At 41.5% G+C, this 26,948-nt stretch overlaps 1 protein-coding gene across 1 annotated transcript; it reads right to left on the bottom strand.

Annotated features, from left to right (window-relative positions):
- Window positions 1-4,844: 4,844 nt before the first annotated feature.
- Window positions 4,845-26,496, bottom strand: LOC110317168 (metalloreductase STEAP4). Its single transcript, XM_021191588.2, has 5 exons — window positions 26,255-26,496; window positions 10,673-11,130; window positions 9,547-10,074; window positions 8,029-8,193; window positions 4,845-6,745 (listed from the first exon to the last, which is right to left on the bottom strand). The coding sequence occupies exons 2-5, from the start codon at window positions 11,126-11,128 to the stop codon at window positions 6,482-6,484; spliced, it is 1,413 nt and encodes a 470-aa protein (XP_021047247.1). The 5' UTR covers window positions 11,129-11,130; window positions 26,255-26,496; the 3' UTR covers window positions 4,845-6,481.
- Window positions 26,497-26,948: the final 452 nt, after the last annotated feature.

Here is a 26,948-nt window from a genome sequence, read left to right as displayed (position 1 = left end):
CCTGCCTCTGCCTCCCGAGTGCTGGGATTAAAGGCNTGCGCCACCACGCCCGGCTAATTTGTAGTTTTAATTTCTAAATATGTTGCCCAGTTTTTCTCTACAAGGGTGGCTCTATTTTGCATAGCCACGATCAGGTTGCTGGGATAAATGTAGAGCATGATCAAATGTTTGAAATTTTGTCCAGCCACTCACTGGGGTAATTTCTGTCTTCAGGTATCATGAACAAAACAGAACACTGGCTCCCCTTGGATCCCATTCGCACCTCTGCACCATTCTTCACTGGAATGTGAAGTCTTGGGTGTTGGGCCATAGTAACTTAACATGTACAGTCTGTGTGTAATGCATGTAACCTCTAACAACTTGTCCCGTTTCCTTCTTTCCATGACTTGTATCATGAGTATGGAGAAAGAGTCAGAAAGTTAATGCAAAAAGCTTTTCTTACTCAGTGATAACCCAGGATGAAAATAACCACCCCTTTCCTCCCCTCTGTGGAGGCAAGTAACCTTTGACACTGTCTGAAAGAGTTTCCGGGCAGTACAGGGTTCCAGTGGCTCACCAGAGTGACTTGCAACCTTGAACTCTGTTCCTTGCCTGCTGCCGTCTCTTTTGTGTTCTCTTCCAAGTACTGGATGATTTCACTTCCAGAATAAGTCATTTCCACCGAGGCCTCGTTTCAGGAGAGCTCCCTGGAGAAGCAGAGCCATGCTGGGACCCTGAGTACTGTCTCATGTCTGGTCTTGCACATTGTACCTTTGTGGGGTGATTGCTACTGTGATAGGGGCAGAAACAGTTTGGAAGATTTTTGTGGAAATTTCATGTTGCCATAGTATTAGAGTGTGGGAGTCTTTTGTTTTATAGACACATTGTTGTGAGAGCTTGTGGAAAATAAGGCAAAAAAAAAAAAAAACCCTGCCTTTTTCTTAATTAAACAATAGCACTGAGAAAAATGGGTGGAAGTTCTAACAGGAAAACCTGGTTAGCTACAAATGAGATTTTTCTAGTACTTGCCCAAGGGCTGTAGAAATGGAAGCAATTTCCTCCTGGCAGAGCTTGGAACCCTTGCATCACGGAGGTAAGTCTGCATGGCATGCTGTTTCCCTCCAGACAGCCCTGTGACCCAGTTCCTACTGTTCTGCATAATGACCAGGCATCCTCTTGTTCTTTTTCACTGTCTATCCTACAGGGGTGCATGAAAAGATTAGTGGAACTGCACCCAGTGCCCTGGGTGTGTTCTTCTTACACTCTAAAAAGCATAGGGGAGCGCAGGATTCTGGTTGGTCATGTTCTGAAGCTTTTTACACAGTAGACAGCTCTTCATCTGAACAAAACCAAGAGGCTGGCCTTCGCAGGTTCAGGGAGTCAGATAAAAGTTTGACTTCTACTACTACGATTAGCACTAGGCTTCCTTAAGAAGCATTAACCTGCTAAATGAGAAGTGTTAACAGAAAGTTCCCTGCATACATCACCAAGTCTCAGGAACAATTAGGATCAGCCAGCATAAAGCAGAGGGTTATGATGGGCCCAGGAGGGATGCAAGAATATCGCCTTCAGGCCCCCTGAGAGGAGCAGCACGTTCCTCAGTGGCTCCTCCATCTCCGGCTACCCCCCAACCCCCCTATAGAATTCTGGAACCTATAGATGGATTTTCGGTTTGGACCAAGATGGTGATTGCTCTGGGGAAACAAAACACAACAAAGCAAGCAAGAACAACAATGAAACAACTTACAGTTTCTACGTTATTGGAACCTGGTAGGATGCCTTGAAAGTCACATTAGGAAAAATGGAGAGGGCACAGTTAGGAACACCTACAATCTCTCTCTTTTTTTTTTTTTTTTTTTTTTTTGAATGCCTACAATCTTAATGAGGTTTACATTTTAAAAGACAGTTCAGTGGCTTAGGAGATGACTCAGTGGCTAAAAGCACTTGCCAGGAAACCTAAAGACCTGAGTTCAATCCCCCCAGACCCACATGATGGTAGGGAGAACCAACTCTTGCAAGTCATAAAAAAATAAAATGCAGCAGTGGTTTGAAAGAAAATGCCCCCCATAGGCCCATAGGGAGTGGCACTATTCGAAGGTGTGGCCCTGTTGGTATGGGTGTGGCCTTGGAGGAAGTGTGTCACTGTGGGGGTGGGCTTGGAGCAACCAAAACCATTTCAGAGCAGAGTTGCTAGGGGTTTGCCACCTAGTTTGTGGATTCATGAGAAAATCTGGGAGGTTTGCATGGTGCTGGGAGAGGACTCTGGGTCACACCCTGGTCTGTGAGGGAATTCCGCTCCTCATTAGCTGTGCGAATGCAGGCAGGGCAGGGTTCAGCTTGTTTCTGAAAAAAACAGTGTTAATTAGAGCATTGCAAAGATCTGCTATATGGATCAATAAGAATGTGCATGGCATATCAGCACAGGATTTGCTCATACTATGTTAGAAATGTCACACAACACCCTCCTAGGTTCCCTTGTAGCAGGAAGTAATCCTGAATGTTTCCGTCTTACCTGGGCTGCAGCCAGGTGTCTTCCTGATTCTCCTCTCCTCTTTTCTGTTCATACCCGTTGGGACTTCCCCTTCCTATCCCCTTGCTTATTCAGGCCTTGTTTGGTAGCTCGGGGTCTAGTCTAGAGCTTGAGGAGAGGCAATGCAAGAATATGAACTTACCCTCTATCCCTAAATTCTGCCGACCATGTCTTTAGAGGTGTGGAGGCCTTTTCTGGTTTGTAATCTTCATTACAGGGAATCAGAGGAGGGTACTCTAAGTACATATGTGGGCACACTTGGTATGTGCATGTGGTGGCCAGGGGACAAAGACTGTGCTGAGAGATTACAAGCCGTGGTCTCTGAAGGCAGCAGCTTGACCTTCATCCTCTCCGGTTTTCAGAGGATGCCCAGAGTTCTTTAAACTCCCAGAGATTCAATGGGCTACACATGCTCATTGTTACCATGGCTCTTTTGTGATTCCCTGAGTAGTAGATGTAGCAGGAGCTCTTGATAAATTGCTAAATGAGATGGGCTACAACGTGGAGCTGGTGTGCTTGTTTCCAGTTTCCAGCAGGTTCACAGTCCTTTCCTTGTCAGGTTTGTAAGCACAAAAATGACACACATTAAAGCTATCGTTGTCCAGTAAAGACATTTTAATGCTGGGTCATGTGGTTTGAGTTCAACGAGAAGCCTGCTCTTAGCCCTGTTGGATGGCATCTGCCTGGAGAAGGAAAACGATGTTTTCCAGTTCTCACAGAAGTCCAGGGAAGGACATGTAGTCTTCCCTGAGCTGGCCAGCCAGTGCCCCTGAGGGTTAGAATGCACTGTATGAAGCCACAGACACAGGTATCAGCTGCAAACCCATGCCCACTTCCCCTTTACCTTATCCTGGAAGGCAAGTATTTGGAGTCCCAGAAGCTGTGACTACTGAGAAGCTGTAACAAATCTTTATATCGTTATATTGCTTGTGATGCTAATGAGTCAAAATCAGAATTAAATCTAACTAAAAAATGTTTTATAGTATGTAATGAGTACATATTTACTAAAAGTGTCATTTCTTCAAATGGAGAAAGAATATAAAATACATGTTCATGATTTTGATTTTTTTTCCCCCTGGAATACAGGAAACACACCAGCAGAAAAAAGCTTAGTGTCTCTCTCTCTCCTCTCTCCTCTCTCTCTCTCTCTCTCTCTCTCTCTCTCTCTCTCTCTCTCTCTCTCTCTCTCTCGTTTTGTTCATTTTTATACAAGGCGACATATGTAGGCTAGGGTAACATTGAATTCCCTCCCCCCTGCCTCAAACAATGAGTAAATGTTTTGGCATGGTTTTCCCTTTCTGAGGTGAGATTATGTGGCTGTATTTTCATGGTCTTTCTTTGTCCAGCACTCTGTCTTGATAAAGGAGAATTTCACTTTTCTCCATCCTATATGCTTTAAAAGATAATTCCAGGTAAAAGTTTTCTATTTTCTCCCCGAGACTTTCCCTTTCATTCTAAGGGTTCTATCTACTTCCTTTCCAACTGACATTGAACACTTGAAGTCCTGCTCTTCCTTCATCTCCCAAATGCTGAGATTACAGCTACAGCTACTATACCCCTCGAAGTGTAACATTCCTGTGTAGAACAGTTGTCTTTGTTAAAATCAATACAGTTCACACAAAGCACCTATTGCCACATGACCTAACTCTCTACCCATTAACATGGTCAGATTTGTTCACAGTTTTGAGCCAGGGGGATGGTGTTAGGAAGGAGAGAGTGAAGGAAGAGTAGGAGCCTTTCCTGGTGACTCATGAAGCGTTAGTCTTGGTCTAAGATCAGGCAGCTGTTGTGCCCAAAGCCACTGGATCGTTCTTTGATTGCAGGCTTGATGGCTGCTCGAATTAAGTACCAAGTTAGACTGTCTTCACTAGATTATAAAGAGTAGAGTAGAATTTTCACTCTATGTGCTGTACTTAGACATGGCATTTTCTACCTTATTTCTTATTTTTTTTGGCTCTTACTGAAATGGGGAAGTGGTTGACCTCAAATACCTCCCTTGACTAAACTCATGGTGTTCAGCCTGAGTCAGCAAACACTCTGATTGGCCTGGTACAGTTGGTTGTTCTGTGCAACATGGGGTCCTGGCCATGTTTTTTCCCATCTTTACTGGTATTCCAGTGTCTGCCCTGCCCATCCCAATACCCTTGTTCTGCTCAGAGTTCTTTTGTTCTTGGAATTCTTGCATGGCTTCATCAAAGGTAACTTACAGAAGCATAGTCTTTGGATCTTTATAGCTATTTATAGGAAATTACAATTAAAGCAAAATCCCAAATCTGAAATGGTGTATCAAGGGAATTGAGAAAGTTATATTAAAAACTGGTACCACAACAAATGATATCAAATATTCTTTAATTTTATACTATTAACTCTTGGAAAATATTCCAAGGAAATAATTGAAAATACAGAAATATTTTGTTAGTACAAAAACATTACCTCAATTGTCCTCTTAGTAAAAACTGAATATACTCTACATGTTTTATTAGAGCAGTAGTAAAAGAAATTTCTGCATTATATAAGAGCTTTATGTAAAAAACCCTGGATTGTGAGCAATGTATGATATCATGTACAATATACGATAGCACAATGAAAAATAAACAGCCTTTGTAGATTAGGCAGAAAAATGTGAAACCCAATGCCTTTTACTTATTTCAGTGACATGTGAGAAGACTGTGTAAAGATCTTCTTTTAGCTCCAGGCTAGAGCTAGGGATGCTCAGCCTGCTGAAGGTCACCTTGGGAAAGGCACTGTCCACACTGGAAGCCAGAGCCGGCTGCATCCGACCCACGACCCACTGCTGATCGTCTCTTCCTAGCATTCCACAATTCTCTCAGCTAACCTTTCTTCGCTCCGATGAGTTTAGATGATTCCTTTTAACTGCACCACTTACAATGATAACAAAGACAGATTATGGAAGCTACATGTTTGTGCTAAAAGTTAATTTCACAGATGCTTAATACTGAACAGTATCAGAAATGTATAATGTAGAAAGCACTCCACAACCCTTAAATGATCCCAAACAGCATAGTGAAACTGAGTTAGTATTTGCATAGCTTACTAGCTAAAATTCTGTCTTATCTGACATTTTTGTACAAGGCTATTATCAGCCTGTGTCTGCCTGCGGCACTTGAAAAACACAAGGGATCGTCCACTCTTTCCCCATCTTCCCTCAACTTAGGATCGCTGCTCAACTCTTACCCCATGTCCCCTCAAGCTGTCCCTTGTGGAGGAAGACTCTTGGGACAATTACGTAGCTTTCCATATATCCATGGAACAGCTACTTCAACCCAATTTTGTTGCAGTATAAAATATTTCCCCATAGTAAGTATCCATATTGGTAAAAGCAAAAAAATCAAGGGGTACATATGACTACATACTCACTAAGGCAGGGCGGGGTTGTGTGTGGCTCAGTAACATAGCCTTTACCTAACACGCATAAGGCCTTAGGTTTGAGCTCCGTGCTCCAGCCAAACCCCAAATAACCCCACATTAGTATGACAATAGTTATGATCACCACTCCTTCCAGGAAACAAACAAACCCTCTTTCTGTCTACTTCACTTGGGCCTTTTCTCTAGGCATGCCAAGCAAAACCTTTTGTATGACGAGTGTTGCTTTTTCACTTACATCAGCCCTTGAGTTAGGGAAGGAAGTTGCACACACTCTTCCAGAACTCGGCAAAACATTGCATCATTCAAGTTGCCCATAACTTCGCTATGCGAAACTGTAAATCTAATCACAGTGGCATCCCGGGGGTTTCTGGGAAAGGAAGTGAGGGAGGCCCACAATGAGTCATCATGTGACTGAGGCAGTGAGGGCTCCCTTGCTATTCTGGTCTTTCAAAGTGAGGCAACACTTCCTACTGTGATGATAAAGTTAGGACCATGACAAGAGAAAACTCTGTCTTATAACTGGACACATTATGCTCTAAACATTTCCTACAATAATACACAAATCCCGGCAAATTCAACTGTAGCTTAAATATCCGATTTTCCGTTCAGTGCTGATTGTGCATATTTCGAGTTTCTTTCCCAGCCCTGGCGGATGCGCATGAGGGTCCTGTCTATGCATGGCATGATGAGGATGAACTTCATCACCAGCACTGCGCAGGGGATGATGAGTGCCAAAATATAGGCCGAAGGAAGGCCCCACCTTAGAATCGAAGGGCTGAGGAATCTCTTTCCACCATACACCAAAGTGTGGGCTGTGCACAAGACCAGGGTCAGATAACCCAGTTTGGACTATCAACAAATAAACAAATGAAAATAGAAGTCAGCATCATTCACAACTTACAGTGAAATATTGCATGCCAATGAAACTTACTTGTCCACAACCACAAATTCATGAAGCTGTTATAATATTTAGAATACTGCTAGGTTTAGAAAAAACTATATAATCTTTCTTCAGGACGATAAACATTTCATTAAAGATATAAAAAACTTGTTTATTGATGACATGTAAGCTTTATATTAACCTGGCTTGACAAAGAAAAACGTCCTAGGAGTCGTCTTTTAAGTTAGGAGACATGAATGTACCATTTCTGTTCGTTCACAGAGGAAACTCTTTTACGGGTCATCTTATCAGGAGTTCAGAACCGAATGACCGTCTACAAGTTCTGCATCCTCTTCTGTTACTGGTTCAAGGCCAGAGGCTAGCCCATTTCCATCACAGTATTGTTGAGCTGTGCTTGTGGAGGCCCTGAATTCTGAAGCTCAGTTATCCTTTCTGTCTTAATTCCTTGAATTTGTCTACATTTGGCCTCTCAGGGAAACAGCTGGATTTGGTAACCAAATCTAATTTCAATTACTAATGGTCTGTTTTATTATACTGTTGCACAGGGAACATGTATGGAAATTATCTGGAGGGCTTGTTAAGACAAATTTCTGGGCTCCATCTTCAGAGCCTCTCTTTGCCTGAGTTGGGTGGGGCCTGGAGCTTTGTGGCCTAACAAGTTCCCTGGGTGATGCTTTTGCTGCGCCTCTGCATGTGATAGATACTGTGAGGACCACTGGGCTCCTGGAATAGGTACTACCTTTAATGAGGTGTCTGGTGGTTGATACATGGACAAATTGAATTTCTCTCACACAGGCCAGGAATAAGTCTAGGGTGATGATACTTATCAAATTTTCATTGAAGTTTTAAGCTTTATGGTAAAACTCCCTTTTCTTATCAATACATCCAGATTGTAAGTCTGAATTTTGTCTTTGGGTCCTTTTCACCTCTCTACCTGGTGACTCCACACATAGTTAATAGCTTCTTGGTGCTCTTCACTCTGTAGTCTCAATGGTGGCTCTGGGGATACTCAGGTGTCTCGGCAAGCTGTCCCAAGCAGGAAGTCATACCCTTATCGAGTCTGCCTGTCAGTGCCTGAGTTCATTTTTCTGAGTGAACTGCTAATGATATGACTAGGGAAGTAAGGGATCCAAATGGAGAACTTAGGCATGGTATGAGAGTAAAACTGGAACATTTGTAAAAAGCTATATTCCTTTTGAAATACCAAGACGTTTAAACTTGATGCACTTACCTGGATAAACCGGAACTCTCTCCAGTTGACCATGTTGCTTACTGATGGCAAGGAAGTGATTCCCAAGAGAAGGAACAGAAAAAATCCCAGGATTCCCAGCGCCAAGTAGGAATCATTAATCCAGGCATAAGAAGTAATAAATGGGCTGTCTTTATTAGTTAGGGCCTATGAAAAATTAGAAACAATTACAATGGATGTCCCATCTACTTTACTCTTTCAAGGGGGACTGAAACACACCTCTCTCATTGTGTTACTTGCACAAAGCAAATTGTGTGTCATTTCTTATTAACCACTTAGGGACAGCTTTGGAAAATACTTTTGAATGTTTTGAGCAGAAAAGGTAATTGATTCTTCTGCAATTTTGTTATAATTCTAGGAGTCCCATAGGGAGTTTTAATTCATCTTATATATCTAAAACAAGTCAATATTTGTGATAATCTTCTTCAGCTCATGGCTTTCTGTTTCTCAAACAAAAACAGTGTTATTAAACAGTCACATCAAAATTTCTTTTTTAATTATGTTTACTCTCTCTGTGTCTCTCTTCCTCTCTTACACACACACACACACACACACACACACACACACACATACACACACACACAAGTTTGGGTCTTTCATGATGATTATGTCATAGCACAGCATTAAATCTTTCATATCACAGTGTGAGAGGAATCAGGTCATGTAGTGTGATCCTTACACAAGAAACTTTTGTTGGGGAATGTGTGAGGGTACTTGTGGACATAGTACCGGCAAGTTATTGAAGTTATTGACTAATAGCTTTTGAGAGTGTTGCAAGATATGTCGAGACGATTCATTTCTAAACCAGACTAGACTTGTAGCATCTCTGCTGTAAATCTGAAAGACTACTTGTACTGATTTCATCTTTGAGTATTTATTCATTAGATAATATTTGATATTTATTCAGAATCATTTGGTTTTCCATATACTGAGGACAATCTCTCACCAGTCAAACATTAACGGATTTATAAACACCCTTTTATGAATTTGTTTATAGTGTTGTAGTACATGTTTGGTCAGACTCCATACTTTGTGGCCAGTAATTTAGACTTCAAAATCAGAAGCTTGAGACATAAGGAAGGGTGTGTGTCTGGTGACTCAAGTCTGTCAGTTGGTCAGTGTCTCTGTGAGCCCAGGATTATAAATCTATAGTCACATGAGTCTGGACTCTACTTTTTATTTTCAGTCGTTCTATGTGATCATAATTGGATTAATTTTGCAAGCCCCAGGATAGGGTTTCTGATTATTGATAATTAAAAAATAAAAGATGCTGAGTGGGTATGAAAGTTCATGCTTCTAATCCCAGAATTTGGAAGATCAAGGCAGGAAAGTCATGAGTTTGAGGTCAGCTAGGCCTATATCATAAACTGTTTAAAACACAAAACAGAACAAAAGACCAACTTTGGGGAACAATGTTCTGCAGTTGTGAAATGGATTGTGGGAGAGCAAGACGGTGCTTTGATTTAAAGAGCTGAGAAATACAGAGAAGAAGAAATTTACCTGAGTAATGGTTGTATTTCTCAGCCTCCATCGAACATAGTAACGGATAGGAATGACAAGTGTGTAGACAACGTGAAGGAAGGCAAATCCCAGGGCTACCAAGCCCAGTTGCTTTCTGCAAAGCATCCAATGGTCAAGCCAGTTTGGGAATCGGCTGTACTTTGTGCCTCGATAGAGCTGCAGAATGGCGGCGAGAATACCAGGGAGGTACACCAAGGCAAGCAGGGTAAGTGCTGTTATAGGAAAGACACGATTCGGGATGGAAATGGCCAGGCGGAACGTAGCATCCGTCTTCTCATTCACGTAGGGGTATATCACTTCTCGTATTGCACAGTACATGAAGAAGAAGGCGCACAGCACAGAGGACAGGTAGAAAGGGAACCTCCACATTGGAAATAGTTGCAGAGGGTAGTTTTCGATTTCACTGGCTGCCATGAGAGATCCTTGGTCCAGTGGGGTGAGCCCAAGAGTACGAGCAATGTCCATCACTCTGTGTTTGGCCTTGCTGTCATTTCCACAGACAAACACCTGAGTTGAAATAATGATTTCCATATTTGCTATTTCCTTTATTTAATAATTACCATTAATCTTTATATAGGTACCACATAAACCATACAACAGTAAACTATTTTTGAAACAGAGATAAAGAATTTTATCTAGCAAGATGATGCTTTGAACTGGCACGTGTGTTTCAGACAGTGGAAGACCAAGCTTTTTGGTTGAGGGTAATGTTATGCACATAATGCTATAAGCTGAGGTTCTCTGCAGGATGAGTAATCTCATCTTTCTCTTGAATGTGAGCACCACATCATATATGACTGTGGCTAAACTCGGGGCACAAATGGGTCCAGTTTCACATAAGTGAAAACAGTCAACAAATGGTTAGTTTCTCAGTCTGGCAAGAGAATTCCAGATTTAGACATGATTTGGTCCCATCAAACTACTAATACACACGAACCACAATAGACTACACTTCTCAATGAAACCCAAGAAAATTGTCCTTAGCACAATTAGAAAAATGAAATATTTAATAGGGATTTTTTTTTTTTTAAAGAGTCGTATTCAGGTATGGACGTATTAAAACATTCACCTTTAAACGACTGAATTCAAGTTCGTGCAATCTTACCTGCCGACTTGCATCTAGTGTTCCTGACTGGAGAGCCCAGGCTGAGATGGTGTTAAATGCTTTGACCACGTGGGCTCCTGGCACCAGCTGAGCAAGGTATTCCGCATTTGATTCTGGATACTGATTGATTTTGCGGTTGTTACTGACGTCTACCAATACTTTTCCTTTGAGAGAATCAACTAGCTCTGTGAGGAAATCGTAGTGCTCTCTGTGCATGGCCAGGATTATGACGTCAGACTTGGATGCTGCTTCCGTATAGCTCAGGACCTCTGCCCCCCTGGGCAGAAGGCTGGATACCTGGGGGTTTCGACTTCCAAAAACGATAGAATAGCCACACTGAAGCATTTTCAATCCCAGTGACTTCCCGAAATCCCCTGTTCCGAAAATGCAGACAACCCCTTGCTTTTCGGAGGAATCAGTAGTCAGAGGAAACTCATCTGCACGTGCTTTCTCCATCACTGAAAAGCAAACGAACGAATTTAGAGGTGTAGACATTCAAAAGGACGTAGGGATCATTAGCCTGTAACGGAGATACCCCAAGACATTCAGAGGAAAAGGTGCCATGCTTACAAAAACAACTGGACTTCTTGCCTGGGAATCCAATCACAATTGGTATTCGGAAGCGGGTATTTTGTACAAGTTCACACAGTAATCTATCTCACTCTCTCGTCTTGTGGGGGATAATATGTCTTCTTTCAGGCTACATTTTCTCAAGTTCTACTTGAATCCGTCAGCTAATATAGAGGCTTTTTTTTTTTTCCTTTTGGGTGGGGGCGGGATTTTCAATGATTTATTTTTCCATGCTGAGAAACGCACTGTCTACCAAGGGCTAGACAGTTGGCAAATATTTGTTAAGCATGAGCAGGATGGGATGGGAGTGGCTGAAGGAGCAGGGTCCTCTCCGTGTTTCAAGCACGGGGTGCAGTCAAGAGGACGGGCCGACATGCAGGGGAGAGAGAAGTGGCAGGAGAGGATGTTGCCAAAGACATGACTTCTCTCATTCAAGCGGGCTGACAGTAAAATCAGCGAGTCACATGTGTAGTTCCCACACCAACTCTAACGGTGTTGGCCTTCACACAGTAGCTTTCATGTCAATCATGAAACACACACACACACACACACACACACACACAAAACCGCACCTTTTAAAAAAGGGACACACACACACACACACACACACACAAAACCGCACCTTTTAAAAAAGGGAGCTTTGGACATTTCCTTTTGTGTTCAGCTCACAACAAAACCCTGTCATCTTAGCTGCTGCTGACTGAGGTTGTGCGATTGCAGGACACAGAGACCGTGCAGGCCTCTGCACTCAGGCAGGACACACCGTGAGAGAGACAAGAAATACAGGACCTTCCTGTACCACCCCAGAATCTGTGACTAACCAACACAACTGAATCACCTTACGAACTATCTGGAGATGCCCTCAGCAGATATCAGTCAGGAAGGGCATGAACACATGTGGGAAATTATCTGGGGTTGAAGATGGGTCTTCATAGGCAAACACGGCTGTCCTTTCAAAAGTTCTTATCATCTATGAGGCAAATTAGTATTTAGCAAATTTGACTAGCTGCTAATCAGTTAACACACACATGTGCAACATTATATACAACTATATCTGTGTATATCTGTGTATATTGATGCGTTCAAGACAGGCTTTCTCTGTGTAGCCCAGGCTGTGTTAGAACTCACTTGGCAGATCAGACTGGCCTCAAACTCACAGAGATCTACTTGCCTCTGCCTCTTGAGTGCCTGGATTAATGATATGTACCACTACTGCACCAATTAGCAACTATTTTCATAGAGAAAATCTCCAGGCTGTCACCTGACACGCTTACCATTCCGTTCCGTACACCTGCTTTGTATGTAAAAGACTGACTGTTCCTCGCCTCATTTGACCCCTACTACTTTATTCTAATGCTTTGTTCCTCATACTAGATTACTATGTACAGAAATTATAGAACTGGTAAATTCACCAGCAACAAGAGACTAAATTCTTTGTAGCAAAATTCTCACTGATTGTTATAAGTGTAGCAATTCCAGGTCGTTTGGGCCATTTGACCACTATGAAATTGATACATAACTTTCTCTAAAGTCTTGTAAAAATCTAGCTTATAAATATTAAAAAATGGATTGTGTGGTTTTATATGGGCTTATTGGGGCTGGAAATTACTACAATGTGTGTGTGTGTGTGTGTGTGTGTGTGTTTGTGTGTGTGTGTGTGTGTGTGTGTGTAGACCAGGAACAACTTCGGGTGTCATACTCATGAAAGCTCTCTATCTCCTTTGAGACAGGGTCTCCTATGGGCCCGAAGCAAGGCTAGGTTAGCTAGCCAGTGAACCCAGGGACCCATTTATATCTTGTTCTCGAGCTCTGAGATTATAAAAACCCTCTGTGCTTAGAACTTTTACATGGGACTGAGAATCCAATTCAGGTCCTTGTGCTTGTAAGACAAGCACATTACTGACTGAGCAATCTCCTCAGACCACTTCTGCACAGATTTACTTGCAATATGGCCTTTGGTAGCTTATTCAAACTAATTCTTGTTTAAGATGAAAGATAGTATCTGCTTATGAGATATTGAAGCTTAATTTATGTATCTTGAAACAGTTCTTGAGGAATGAATGCAAGTTTATCATTAATAGGTTATTTAATCTATTTTTTAATCTAAGGACTTTAACCCACTAATTACTTAATATCTATATAAAGCATATAACTTGAGCAGTAATCATGCCAACATAACTGTGATTATTTTAAGTACATTAAAAAAATCTGAACCAGAGATTAGAATGTGCCTAATTTCTCCACTTACTATTTTTTGTAAATAACTTCTTTTATGAAATGGCTATAGACCATACAAACATATCAAAACACTTATGTAGAAATGGGTGAAGTATGAGTTTCTCTTATTTGCATTTTTTCATATTTTAATTTATTATCATCTTAAGATCTACCTTGGCAACCCTTAAAATTTGTTTTCACTTCCCAAACTGCAGAGATGTCACTGAGTAAACTGCAGATGTAAAAACTGGTAAGGGGATAATAAAATATTACTGACTGGCCCAATAAAAGAAAATGCAGCTTACTTATTCCCCAGGCACTTCCTGATGACCAGGGTAGACACGCTAAGGTTACACTTTATGGCCACAGCTTGAGACTTACTTTAAATTTTCCTGGTTCTATTTTTAGACTCCAGGCAGGAACTTAGCTCTACTCAGCAAACACTGCCCAGTAGAAACGCGGATTTGGGTCTTCCATCTGTACCTCTTGCTTCTTGTTATGGGGCTTCTCTAAGACCCATGTCTGCTTAGCATTCAGGCATACAGGGTCCATGGGGGCACCACAAACCAACAGGGGGCAGGCCGCTGTGAACTCTGTCTTTCTTTTGTGGTACCTTTGTCTTCTGGCGCTCAATCTGACATATTTCCTAAGGTTCCTCACAAGGCCCCAATGGACCAGAGCACTCATTATCTGTGACCATGGTTAACTTCTTGCACTGTCTTTCCATGTTCCCTGGCCATGCCCTCTGCCCTTCTCTTCCGCTCCCCAGAATGAGGTCTCTAATAAATCTTTGGCACATAGTCCTCTGCTTGTAAGATTACCCAGAATAATGATAAAAACAAATAATGTGGAAGAAATTTAGCAATTCGTTGGAGATTTGGTCCTGAGCTTCTGGAAAAAATATTGTAATTATAGATGTTCACAGAAATGGAATGTATGTGTAGGGAGTGTTTTACAATAGGCGCTACACAAAGAGGGTTACCACACCCATGCCAGACATATTTGTACCTCAAAATAGCTACATGGAAACGTGGGTTCATGAAGGTGGGAAGGTTTCTTGCTCAGACTTTTCAAAATTTTCTAGCCTACTGTTAGATTATAAAATACAGGAAAACAGGAAATCATAAGAAAGGCAGCACATGTAAAGAGTATTTACTGAAGGTAAAACGGGTTAAAGAGTTACAACAACTGTGTGCACTTTCTCTTGGTGTGGGCACTACACACCTTGAGCTGGGTAACTGGAAAGAACAGGAATTTCCTAGCTTGAAGCACCTCCAGAATGGTTTTCTTCTTATGGAAACACCTTCCACAGAAGGTGAAGTGATTCCACAGGAATGTTTACACAGGCTGCAGAGTGACAAAGGTTACTTTGATGGTAACAGACTCAGCTGTCATTGAGGTGAAGAAGAATCTCGTCCGTCATGTCCATCACGTCCATCACGTCCATCAGGTCCATCAGGTCCATCAGGTCCATCACGTCCATCAGGTCCATCACGTCCATCACGCTCTTCTGTCTGCGCACTCCACCCCAGGCATCAGGAACAGAGGCAAGCAGTCTTTAGAGATGCTCCCACTGATGCCTCCCACGAGCATGAGAGTTATGTGAGCAAATGGGAAAGAGATACAGACCATTCCAGCACTGGGCATCTCTGCTACTTCTCGTCTTAGCCACACCCGCCTCTCTCCAGAGTGGGTTCTGATTTAAAGTTCATTTTAACCGGCTGTCTACAGTTTTGTATTTCTGACAATGTTCCAGAAATGACATCACATGGTATAGAAACAAGCTAATAGCCCTCTATTTTTCCCCTTGTTTGTTTTTCACTCAGCACAATGTCCCTGAGGGTCATCCAAGTTGTTTTGTTTATCAGTATTCCCACATTATTTCAGTTTCACTTAAAAAAAATTGTTTCTGGAGACCAAATCCAAAGCTTGCACATGCCAAGCATGTAATATACCACTTAGTTACACCCCCTGTTTTAGAGCTATCTTCATCTAACGCAGAGCCTTTTAGTTGTCTCTAACTTGGCCCACTGCAGTAAGTATTCATGTACAATGTTTGGCATGACAATAAGTTTCCATTTGTTTGGGACAAAGGCTCCAGTGAAATTACTGGGTCATATGGCAAGTTCCTGCTCAGTTTCATATTGAGCTTCTTGACTACTTTCCAGTGACCACACTGTTCTACATTCCTACTTAGTAGTTTATGAGTTCCAGTATTTTTTATTTATTATTTTATTTTGTTATTTCAGTGTGGTTTTAATTAGCACGTCCTTAATGGCTAATGACACTGAACATCTTGTTATGCACTTACTTGTTATGCATTTGCTTATCATCCTTGGTGAGACATTGTTTCATGTCTTTTGCCCATTCTCTATCTCTCCCCCTCCCCCTTCCTCTCGCTCCCCTTCCTCTCCCTCCCCTTCCCCTTCCTCTCCCTGCCCTTTCCTCTTCCTCGCTCCCTCCCCTCCTTCCCTCCTTCCTCTCCCTCCCTCCTTCCTTTCCCTCCCTCCTTCCTGTCCCTCCCTCTCCCTCCCCCTTCCTCTCCCTCCCCACTTCCCTTCCTATCTTTCTCCCACTGTCCCTTCATTCCCAAAGACAAAGTTTTACTCTAGCCCAGGCTGGTCTAGACTGCTTTATAGTCCAGGGTAGTCTCAGACTTGCACAATCATTCTTCCTGACCCTCCCAAATTCTGGGATTATGGATATGAGCTACCACACCCTGTTTTTTGCCCATTTTTAAAAACTATATTTCACATATATGGATAGACACATTAAATATAAGACTCTTGTTAGATATGTGATTTATAAATATGTTCTCCTAGCCTGTTTTTTTTCATGTCTTACATGGTCTTTGTAGAAAAAGAATTCTAAAATTTCATGACATTAATTTATTGATTATTTTATTTTATTTTATAGATTATTCTTTTGATATCTAAAAACTCTTCATGAAGCCCTGGGTTCTAGATATTTTTCTGAAAGTGTAAAAATTAACTATGATCTATTTTTTAGCTCAGTTTTACAAAGTTTAAGGCTTAAGTGTGTGTGTGTATGTGTGGCCTATATAAATTAACTAAGCATTTATCCTTCATTTGTTGAAATAATACCCTGTTTTATTAATTGCTTTTGCATCTTTGTTAAAAATCAATAATCCATGTATGTGTGGGTCATTTTCTGGGGTCTCTATTCTTCCCCACTAATCTATGGATATGATTTTTGTCTATTCCATATAATACTGATAGCTATAAGCATGTATGTATATATGTGTATATGTAATGTTTAGACATACACACATATGTCTAAAAAATTGATAGTCATTCTATCTAATGTATTCTTTAAAAAACTATTATAGCTAGTCTCCTTTCTCCATTGAATTTATAGAATAATCTTGCATATTCACAAAATTTTCTTTTGAGTTTATATACTTAAAAAAAATCAATGTTTTAAAAATTTAAAATTCATAACACAGATTAATAAAAAATTTTAGGAGATTAAATGCACGAGCTGTGTTAAACATATTAAGTCATTGGGCTCCCAAAATGATGACAATTCAGTTGAAAAAGTACTTGCTCGATGTCATCCTGAGGACCTAGCAGTCATGTTAAAAGCCAGGTGTAGTGGATGCTTGTAATCCCAGGGAAGGGAGGTGGAAATAGGAATATCTCTAGATCGAGCCTAATTGGTGAAGGCTAGGAAATGGTGAGAGCTTGTCTTATAAAATCCCAAGGCTGATGTCTCATATTTAACTACCCTCTCTATTAATATGTAGTCTCCACACACATGTATCTGTGTTTGTACATGGTCCTTCTCTCTCTCTTTCTCTCTCTCTCTCTCTCTCTCTCTCTCTCTCTCTCTCTCNCNCACACACACACACACACACACACACATGCAAACACACACTAACTCATGCAATAGTAGCATGTAGATAGCTAATGAATAGAAAAAAGTTTCAAGTTATATGATGGATTAGAGCATAGACTTCATTTGAACAAGAACTCAAAATTGTCAGTTTTTATACACAGCTAGAGTCAGCTTACTTATTAACTAACCCAATTTTATGTCTTTATGCAAAGTAAAAATACAAAAATAAATTTCATATGAGAAAGTTTGGAGGTGATCAAAGCAAATCTAAAGAGAAAATTACTGTTGACACAACACAGAACTTTCCGTTTCAGAATGTAGCGTCATGGGACTGCTCATAGGTGGGCAGAGAGGACCCACCCAGAGAGATCTTGGTGGAGTGAGGAGGAGATGTTGCCTCTGGAGCACAGACAGGCATCACATTTTCCTGACTTCAGTCATGAAAGATTTCTTGGGATCATTAAGGATTGTGGAAAAACACACACTTCTGTAAAGTGTTATCCTATGAAGTAGAATGTCTCTGGCCCAGTGGCACATTCAAATCAGGTTGAGAGCTTGCACAAAAACTGAATGACTCTTGATATATTTCACCTTCGTCGCGAGTTTTCCCTGGAGTCTTGACTGAAGACTAGAATTCCTCTCTTTAGGAGGAAATCCAAAGGCTGAATGAGGCCCGAGTGTGCACACCTCACAAGGGACAGAGTCCAAGAATGTCAGACTCAAGACTCGGCCTCAGACTGCACATAGCTTTTCTCTGTCATTCTGTCAAGGAAATATTACAGAGAGCTGCTACCCAACCTGAGAAAACCACCCAAGTCTCCCACGGAGTTCTTTAACAGCAACACGCAGGAAAGCACCGTAGCCGGTTAGTCATTTACTTGAAACAGCCTTTCGAGTCATGCTGCCTTTTTCTCCATTTGAGAATTCAGTGTAGGATTCTCAAATGATGCTTCAAACATCTGAATTCTTCAGAAACTGTCCACCCTGAACACACATGCATACACACACCACCAGCCCACAGGCCCATTGAGGATGAAGAGGCAAAGAAGAGAGACGTCTTATAGAGTGCTTTGATTCCCTGGAAGAAGAAAGTCAAAACTCTGAATCTGTATGCTTCAAAACCTGTCTGTGTATTATTATAGAAAACTGAACAATGTACATTTAATAATAAATAGGCTGGGTTAGACAGTGGAACGTGCTCCAAACAATACAGAATAGGGTTACAGAATAAAATTGCCCTGAGAGAGGAACAGTAAGATTTTTGAGTGCTGGTCAACATGCGTCTCTTCAAGGAGATGCATGTCAATGAGGATTGCCAAATTTAATAAGTAAAAACACATGGTACCAATTAAATTTGAGTTTCAGCTAATGAGTAATTTTTAGAGCAACTTCAGCCTTTGCAAAGCCCGAAGTTCATTCACACTAAAACTATGAAATTCAGGTTTGACGGGGATGGTGCATTTTATCTGATGTCTTTTATCAAGCTGATCCCATGTAGTCAGAGGGGCGAAAGTAAGTGTGTATATGTTATCTGTTGTGGTATTAAGGGCTATCTTTACAAAATCATCACGAAAATAGTTTAATTAGTCCTGGCACGAGGGTGGCGATGTAGGAGAACAGTTTTGAATGTCGGGCCAACCTAGGCTCTAGAGGAGTACCAGGCCAGCCAGGGTTACACAGGAAGACCCTGACTCAAAAGGCAAGAGTACATGTAACTACCTTAACTGGGAAGTAAGATTTGGCATTTCCTAGCCAATTTCTCTGCTGGGTATATGAAATAGAAGACTGCTAGATGCTTTTATGTGTTTGTAGATCTCTGTGATTGAGAGATGACTGAAGAACATGAGAGATTCTCTGAAAGGAAACTCCAGGTCTGTTATCAACATCCATCTTTAACTGAATATTGATCGTAAAGCTTCAGTAAATGATTATGACATAGAACAGAATGAAAATACCAATGGTCATCACACAAAGCTTGTACTTATTTAACAGTAAAAAAAAAAATACTCTGAAGAAACGGGGGACCTCACAGAAATTTAGAGCTCATGAAAAACTAATTTTCAGACCCTGCATCTAATATACAAAGCTTTATTTGTGTTGGGGAGACAGAATCTCATATAGTTCAGGCAGAGGGTAGCCTTGAACTTTTGATCCCCTGCTCTACCTTCTGAGTATTTGGGGTTACCAGAGTAGGCTAGGATTCAAGCCCATGGCTTTGTGCATGCTGTACAAACACTCTACCACCTGAGCTACATCCTCATCTGATATGTGCATACTTCTCACAGATACATGGGGTTGCCCACTCTCTTACTAATACGTCAGTTGAAGTAAAACTCATAGCAAACACACATAGGATAAATCACCATTTTGTAATTTACAAAAAAAAGTTCTGGCAACTAAAATTACTAATAGCATACATTTACAGACATTGTGTTGTTTTGCCCTATTGCCCGGGCTGGCTTAGGACTTGCTATGTAGCCAAGGTTGGCCTTAAATTTAGGACTCTCCTGTGCTGAAGTCCTGGGTGCTAACAGGTGTGTGCCACAGAGTTCATCAGAAGTTGATGCCTATCGCTCGTTTATGCAACTGCGAGTTAGTGGCTGAAACATAGATTTATGCAACTGCGAGTTAGTGGCTGAAAAATAGATTACAGCATTACTTTGTGAGAAATGCTGTTTATCTCAGGGAAGCCTAGTTGATAACTAATCTCCTACTAACCAACAGAATGACACACAAAACTTAGAGTACAAATTGGTTAAGTCACAAGAATGTAACTAGAGACAACCTTCGCCTTAATATTGTGTGGTTTATATACTTTAACATGAACTGCTAATGTCCATGCGGGAATGAGCTGCGTTGGTAGCTGAACTCCAGTGACCCTGTCAGGAGACAGAATCCTCCCTCCCTTTCAGAGATGGATGCAACCTAGGAATGAATGAATGCCTGTTACATATCTTAATTCCAGTGTGGAGAAAATTATTTTGAGTAAGTTCTTTGTTAGTACTGTAGTTCATTTGGGCACTCCGTGGGTGCATGGTGTCCCAGTGGTAGCTCAGCATTATCTGTCAGGGTAAGTTAGGGCAGTTTTGTGATTTCTTGGCCAGGTAGGTTCAGTGTCTGCTACCCGGTCTTATCAGTCAGATCCTTTACTTGAGGCCTGGGGTACATGGCTAGAGATTCAGTCATGCCTTGGTTAATTTACCTCGACAACTACTGCGACTTTCAATCTGGACCTACTTGCAAATCTGTAGTTCATCAATGATGTGGCAACAGGAGCAGGAGCAGGAGCAGGTGACCAGAGGTCACCACCCGCAGAGAATTTGTTCTCTCTTGCTGGCTAAGTGCAGGGTGTCTGACTAATATGCATTCTATGAACATCTGGTTAATTTGGCATCTCCAACAACTCACCAAACATTTAGCCTCAGTTGGTGGGTTTGGCTTTTTTTGGGGGGGTTGTCAGAGATGCTTAGGAAGTGATTTAACAATTTTTAATTTTCAAGCAACCTTGTCCAAATCAAATGAATAGTCATTCATATCACTGGGAATTGTTATCTAGATATTGATAACTGCTAAACCAGTCAGGAGACAGAAATTTTTTCTGTGTATCTGGTCTCCCTGTCTCCTCAGAAACCCTTCTCACAGGCCCTTCCATTCTGTTTTAAAATATCTTGCCATTTTTAGAATTTTCTGGGGATTGCTTAGTCTTTCATCTTTGGGCTAACATTTGCCTCCATTTGTAAAACTGGCTCTCTAAGAGATGGGGCCCAGTTTCTCTAAAAGAAGCACCAGAAGGATACAGACCATCCACTCCCATTCTTCTATTATGCTATGATACACAGTTTCTAAGCAGTGCTAGTTGATAAATGCTTTGAGAAAACAGTTTTTCCCCTTTAATACTAGGATTTTACTCTGGGCTCCCTCTAGTGGCTGGAGCTGGCTTGCTGGGTAGATGCTTGAAATCAGACACGGGTAGTTTTCGCATCGCCGAAATCACCAGAGGCTGCAGATTAGGACTGGCTTTCCTTAGAGAGCCAGGTATCATAGTACCAGCTCCGTCCCTACCTCTCATCTTGTTTTCTCCCAAGTATGTCCTGTACCCACAGAGGTAGCAAAGCAACTCGGTGGATAGATGGAACCAGTTTTCTTATCCTGATTGTATTTTATGTCTAAATCTTTCCTCAGGGGCATCCCTTCCCCAAAGGCTCCCAGGTTAATTTAGAAAACCATCCACATGACTTCCAGAAGGGCAATAACAGCTGCATACTCTTGCCTCCCTCACACATTGGACCAACACAATTTAGACTATAAACCCAATACCCTTGGACTCTTGCTTCCCAAAGGGAGTCTTTGTGGACTCATTCCACCAGAACTATCTTCCAGTTTCTCAGACATGACTCAGAAATATGACAAGGGGGGAGTTTAGGATATCAGTCTAGAAAAAATGTACAAATGGCACATCATTGTTAACTGCAAGGAGCTAACTGATGAACTGCCTCAACATTTTCCCTCAACATCTCAACATTTCCTACATGGTTTCTGTTTCAACCTCCCCCCATTTCTTAAACTAGTTTTCCCTATTTCTATGTCACAGAATTGAAGATGATAAACAAACTACTTTTGAACTTCTATACTGAAGAAGAGTTAACTAGAAAGATAGCTCTCTCTCTCTCTCTCTCTCTCTCTCTCTCTCTCTCTCTCTGTGTGTGTGTGTGTGTGTGTGTGTAAGAATACAGTATAAACAGGTTCTTTTTGAACTATTCATGGGCTTCACACTTCGTGGTGGTCCATTAATGTACCATAATGTCACTAAAAAGAAAGTAAAGCAGACACCACTTTAATACTGTTTTCTATTAACAAAACAGTTATAATAATTTTGACTATTCCTATGTAAAAAAAGGACACTTAAACTTCTCTCCAAAGGGTGGGATTAAAATCTGGACTTTGACTATGTTAACTGAAAGTAATAGATCATTCATTGTCATTGACTATGTACATCCTTGGGCAACACCTTTCCAACACAGAAATCAGTGTTATCAGGAGTGACGTGGTAAAATTTCATATTTCCAGGACATTTGCAATAGCTTCTTTGTGCCAGACATGGTGTTAGGCAAAGGGATGAAGTGAGGAATCAGAAAGTCTCTATCCTCAGGGAGCTAGGAGACAGGAGGAGAACGGTTACTAAAGCCAGCCAGGGTTACCTCAGCTACCACTTTCCTTAGGTTGAAAGCTGAGTTCAGTGTTTCCAAATTGTAAAAAGAGCATGTGTCGATAAAAGATACTGGCTTCCTATTGAACATTAACTATCATTCTGTTCCCTAAGTCCACAGCTTTGCCCACTAACAATGTGCTAGAAGATACAATTTCCTTCTTAATGTATTTTATGTTCCTTAATATTGGGTGCTGAGACCAAAGAGACTATCTAGTTTGTGTTCTAACAACTTAAAAATGTTTACTTTTTAAAGTGTGTGTGTGTGTATGTGTGTGTGTGTGTGTGTGCGCGCGCGCGCACGTGCGCGCGTGCGTGGACGTGCACATGCAAAAGTATCCAAGAATGCTAGAGGCATTGAATCACCATGGAGCTGGAGTTATACATAGTGGTGAATCTCCTGACATGGCTACTGGGAACTCAACTCAGGCCTTCTACAAGACAGCCGTGCTTCTGCCCTTACTGCAGAACCATGTCTCCAGCCCTGCTCAGTAACTCTTCTTTAGAGATGTGCTATATAATTGGATTGTTACTTCTTAGTCTTCTTTTAATTCATAATTACGACTCTTAACTTTTCAAAATTACCCTTCCCAGACATTTTCTTTGCTTTTAAGAAAAAAGGAGAACTTTATTCTGATGTAAGGAATGATGATGTACTTTAAATTTAAGAGAACCACACATCTCTCAAAATTACCTTTCAGAAACACACTTCTGTCAAAGTACGCTGTGGAAAGAGCTCTCCGCACATGGTGGAGTGAACTCTGGTCACAGTGTGGAACTTAGAATTTAGACCAGGTTGTCAATGTCCTGCCTGCTTAATTACAGTGGAAATATTTCTTTCAGTAGTCCAGGGCATTCTTTTTTGCAAGGCCATGTTCCTCAAAGACAATCTTCCATCAGCATAAGCATTCTTTATTTTTAATTTTTCAACAAATTTGAGAGAAAACTTATTTCTATATAGGCCAAGTAATTTTCTTATCAAATAATGCTTTAAGTATTCATTATCCTTTAGTTATTTACCCAGTTTGATTCTTTGCGGCACTTCTTTCTTCTTAACAAAAGAACAAGTGTTAATTAAAACCATTTTGGAAATGACCTAAAAGTCACGGAGAACCATCTGAGTGGGTTTAACATATCATGGAGAACTGCTCAAGAAACCTTTATAATTAACTAAGGCTCCATTCGCTTTGGATGTGAAAGAGACACAGGTAACATCAGAGGTCTTGTCTTTGTAAATTTCATTTCTATTATTATCTAGTCTGATCTAAGGCCCATCTGGAAAAATTAACTACGTACGGCCGGTTCCTGCTTCTTGTGGTGGGAATTATGTGTAGATATGCTTGCTGTAGGTGCTTAACAAGTGCTCTCCTCGGATGGCAACTCAGTTGGGTGCCCTAACAAGCCCTCAGCTTTAAAGGGTGACTATGTTGGCTTTGATTCCCTCTCACTGGGAGTTTGTCAGTCTTTTTAAGACTTCTAAGAAAATGATTTTTACAGCAGCTGATAAAACACACCTAGATTTAATTGTATGCATGAGGTGAATGCACACCTACCTATTTGTGTGTGTGTGTGAACATGTGTGTAGAGGGCAGAGGTCAATGCTGGCTATCTTCCTGCATTGCTCCCCATCATGTGTTTTCATTAGCACACATTAATTATACAGGATAATGAGTTCCATTATAACATTTTTATTCATATACATAATGCATTCCAAATATATTCACCCCTCCCTCATTAATTTTACTTGTCCCTCGCCCACACCTGCTATCTAATCCTCCTTCTTCCCCATCCAGCCTTCCTCCTATCCAGGGAGTCTTATTAATCCTGGAGCTCACCAGCTCCAGGATTTGACAAAGTTAGCCAGCCAGTGAACTCCAGGGAGCCTTCCTCTCCTCCAGCCACCTCAGTGCTGAGATTACAGCACTGTAAGCCATGGGAACCAGTTTTTATGAGAGTGCTGAGGGCTCGAACTTGAATCCTCATGGTTTTGGGGCAAGTATCTTACCTACTAGCCATCTCTCCAGTCCTTAAAGTTTATTATGGTGGGAATGAGATAGTGAGGACCACAAAAAACTGACATGTGTTTTTGTGACGGCACAATCAGCTCTGTATTCTTTGAAAGCGTAATCTATACCATTTAAATACTGGCATTGATGGCACAGGTAATTTAAGGGTAGTCCTTCAGAGACATGGCACTGTGGAGTGACTTAGACACTCCATTTGTGTTCTATAACAAACCTATTTCTCTAAAGTTGCTTGCAATACACTGCAGAGCTTAATGTTTTTAGTTTTTTCTTTTTTTACAAAAGGTGATGAAAATCTATTTTTTTTTTTTTTCTAAACAGCAGTTAGTAAGCTTGTGAAAGGCAGATGTCTGTAGAACATGCCCAAGTCTGGCCTGGTGTATGCTGCTTCCTGCACCGTCAGTTGCTATGTGAATTTTAGCAGAACCATAAATGTGGCCAAATGGAGAAAGTGCGATGACCCAATTTAATGTACACATGTAGCATTTACTTTACAGCCTTGAGGTTGATACTTGAAAGTTCTCCATCCTGTTTTCTGGTCTGGTGGTGTTTGCCATGCAGGTAGAATGCTTGCTGGTAGGATTTCACACCGTGCTAAATCACAGTGTTCTGAAAAACTCGGGGCCTTGCAAAGGCCATATCTCAAAAAAGTTACTGCTTCAAATAAATGTGCCATTTTATAAAATTACACCTACTGGATCAGAAAAAAAAAAAAAGGTCCTTTCATGTGAGTGACATTTATATGGCTGCCATTTATACAGAATTGGACATTCTCACACAGCAAGGCTGAAGAATGGTTTGAAAGCCTGGAGTATTCTCTGAATGATAAATGTGGTGAAACTTTTAGATGCTCCTGTGAGAACGGCTGAGTAATTTCCTTGTAACAACGAAGCTTGCGTTATTACGGAAAGTAATTACTCAGGTATACCTGGAGCATTAGTAAGACTTTTGACGCCGTTCACAGCGGTAGCACCTCATGTCATGAGGCTGTTTTTACTCTGGTGGAGCAGCATCGTGTGGATCCTCTTGGACCAAGAGGCTTTCAAGTTAGATTTGTGGAACTGAGGCCACAGTTAGAACGAAGAACAGAACTCTAAACACCCTGACTCCGTGGTTCAGGCGACTTGCTTTCATGTTTTAAAGAGCCATGCAGAAAAAAAAATAATAAAGGAAAAAAAATCCCAAATGCCCAAACAGGCGTTCTTTCCTTTAAACTACATCACAAACAATATACCTGTAGAAAAGCAATCGCTAAGCTGCTTAAGGATATTTAAATTAAGATCAAGGAAGACCAACTGCCCAATTTCATCTCTGTGAGAAGAAGTCCTTAGATTTAGCCTTATACTGCTGGACTGCACACCTAAGTTCTTTCAGGCTCCTTTCTCATGGGTACTTGTGATTTGTAGGAATCCAGTTAGACAGAGAAAGAATCCAGCTGGGTCTTTTTCTTTGGGAGTCTTCTGCACCTTGATGAGTAATATAAACAACCTCAGGAAGGCGATGATTGGCTGAATGACTTAACTGATCCCGAAGCAGCCTTGGGTGACATTTTTATGAGAAGGCTATGGGGGCGAGTGTGCCTATGTCTCTCTATCAGCTGGGTGGAAAGTAGAGTCCCGAAAAGAAGGGCTGGAGGTGGGCTGACAGAAAAGGGACCTCAGCCCCTGGCGAAAGTGACAAGGCAAAAGAGCCAGTAAAGTGACCCACCTGTGGAGAGGCGCCCGGAGGGGCGTTGGTCTGGTGCAGCTGCCGGTAGGCTCTGCCTTCTAGGCTTGCAGGAGCGAGGTAGCCAGCCTGTGCTCTGAGCTGACTCCAGGCTCCCGCCTTTAAACCAAAGAGTGGAGGGAGGGCCCGCTTGATTTCGCAAGAGGAGCTGTGAAGCAAAGTTTCCGGGAAGAGTTCAACCTGGGAATCCCGCGCAGCTGGAAGGACCAGAACTTTTTGTGCAGCTCTGGCTCGCAGACAGGGACGTTCTCCGCTGGCAAGCAGGGTTTAAAAGGGGTTTTCCGGAACCTTTGGGGTGGGGCATCCCAGGTCAGCTGCAGCCTAGAGGGACAGAGAGATAGATACTCCTTTTCTGTTAGAGCTAGAGGACTCTGGGTAGCTAAGAAAACAGTATACGGGCAAGGAGCTTAGGCATTTCTCTTAGCTGCCTCTCTTATTACAAAATCGTGGTGTCTTTCTCCTGCCAGGAGCCCTGATTCTTAACAGAGTCAGAGCTTAACAGATGGAGAGTTTTCAGGTCTTCATCTCAAATGCGTATGTATCTCTATGTTCTCCAGGGCGCCAAGGTTTCTTATACCCAGGCAGCTGAGTGCATCTCCTCCTGTTTATTCCTTCGCTACATGGTAACAATGCAATGCAAATGTTACCTAAATGGATGCCACACTTTATTGTTTGG

Source organism: Mus pahari, chromosome 2 (genome assembly GCF_900095145.1).
Source record: "Mus pahari chromosome 2, PAHARI_EIJ_v1.1, whole genome shotgun sequence".
NCBI lineage: Eukaryota > Metazoa > Chordata > Mammalia > Rodentia > Muridae > Mus > Mus pahari.
The sequence above is the reverse complement of the archived record's forward strand: the minus strand, read 5'-3'. Positions and strand labels throughout refer to the sequence as shown.

Excerpts from the sequence above, each read along its gene's own strand:
- LOC110317168 (XM_021191588.2), bottom strand. The coding sequence starts at position 11,128 with ATGGAGAAAGCACGTGCAGATGAGTTTCCTCTGACTACTGATTCCTCC. Across the intron at positions 10,075-10,672 it reads CACTAGATGCAAGTCGGCAG|GTGTTTGTCTGTGGAAATGA; the intron begins GTAAGATTGCAC and ends ATTTCAACTCAG. Across the intron at positions 6,746-8,028 it reads GAGAGTTCCGGTTTATCCAG|TCCAAACTGGGTTATCTGAC; the intron begins GTAAGTGCATCA and ends ATTTGTTGATAG.